Below are 1,634 nucleotides of genomic sequence, written 5' to 3'. Positions count from 1 at the left end.
TCTGGGGACTTCAGCAGAAGATAAACCAAAGACCCTTTGTGTAGGACCATGAGTCTCCCAGGAGACAGAGCTTCCTGGGTTCCACCTCCACCTGGAGTTGAAAACACAGCTAGGACCAAAAGGCAACTAGCCAAGGATTCTGGTCTATAGGACCTTCACACACATTACCAGCTGGAGACTCCTTGGGGAACAAGTCTCACTAACAAAAACCATTTTGCTCAAGACAAGAACCACTTGCCGTGGTTCTACCCTCCTGATACACTCTTCATGCAAGGGCTCGCTTCCCTGTGAGCACCTGCCACAGAGCCCCCTGCACATCCGGGTTCCGGAGGCTATAGATGAGTGGGTTCAGCATGGGGCTGATGACAGTGTTGAGGATACCAATCCCTTTGTCCTTGTCTGAGGCCTCCACTGAGCCCAGCCTCATGTAGCTGAAGACACCTGTCCCATAGAATATGCCAACCACTGTGAGGTGGGAGCCACATGTGGAGAAAGCTTTCTTCCTGCCCTCAGCAGAGCGGATTCTTAGGACTGCAGCTGCCACATGTGCATAGGAAGTGATGATGAGAGCCAAGGGGGTACCTGCCATTATGAAACCCACAGCAAAGAGCAGCAGCTCATTGAGCTGAGTGCTGGAGCAGGAGAGCTGGAAGAGCTGTGGGAGGTCGCAGTAGAAGTGGTTGATCACATTAGGACCACAAAAGTTGAGTGTGGCTATGGCTACTGTGTGGGTCAGTGCATTGGTGAAGGCTAAAGCCCAGGACACAGCTACCAATATTTTCTGGACTGTCTGACTCATCTGGGTGCTGTAGGTGAGGGGCCGGCAGATGGCCAGGAATCGGTCATAGGCCATGGCTGTCAACAGGAAGCAGTCCACACCAGCCAAGAGATGGAAGAAGAAAATTTGTGTGAAGCAGGCTCTGTAGGGAACTGTACGTTTGTGGGACAAGAGGCGAGCCAACATTGAGGGAACAGTGACAGTGATGCACCCAACATCTAGCACTGACAGGTTCCCCAGGAAGAAGTACATGGGCGTGTGGAGTTTGGGTTCCACCAAGATGGCAGCCAGGATGCTGAGGTTGCCTCCGACTGTGACCAGGTAGGCAAAGAGGAAGACTACAAAGACAACTGGTTGTAGCCCTGGTGTCTCCACCAAGCCCAGCAGGATGAACTCAGTAACAGTTGTTCCATTGGTTCTGGATTCTGGGTCCATGGGTCCCTGAAAGGGATCAGTCTTCTCAATTTAGTCATTCAAGAAAAATATATTGAGTCATTTTCAGATGCCAAGCCCCAAGGTAAATTCCCAAGCGTCCCTATTAGGTATTTTTCCACTCCTCAAGCCATACCTCACTCATTAGCCCTCTGTCTTCACATCATTGTCCTCACCCAAGTTCCAGGTGAGTTACACTACAACTACCTTGATATTCCCCCTCATTGTGAAGGATATATAAATCCTTTCTTCCAGTGTTCCCTAGAATCAAGGAATAAAGTCCTCCCACCAACAACCTGTATAAGGAGATTTGGGGAAATATAAAAGTGAATAGAAACAATAGAAATATGTATCATAAGTCCTTATAAATATATTACAAAGGAATAAATATGTGACACATAAGCAAGAAAAATGTCAGTATACA

The 1,634-nt window shown here is 48.5% G+C and overlaps 1 protein-coding gene across 1 annotated transcript; it reads right to left on the bottom strand.

Moving 5' to 3' along the window:
• Positions 1-265: 265 nt before the first annotated feature.
• Positions 266-1,213, bottom strand: LOC144285249 (olfactory receptor 3A1-like). The gene has a single exon (XM_077850415.1). The coding sequence runs from the start codon at positions 1,211-1,213 to the stop codon at positions 266-268; it is 948 nt and encodes a 315-aa protein (XP_077706541.1).
• Between the last annotated feature and the right edge of the window lie 421 nt (positions 1,214-1,634).

This window comes from Canis aureus, chromosome 16 (genome assembly GCF_053574225.1).
Source record: "Canis aureus isolate CA01 chromosome 16, VMU_Caureus_v.1.0, whole genome shotgun sequence".
NCBI lineage: Eukaryota > Metazoa > Chordata > Mammalia > Carnivora > Canidae > Canis > Canis aureus.
This window is presented reverse-complemented; position numbering and strand designations above follow the sequence as displayed.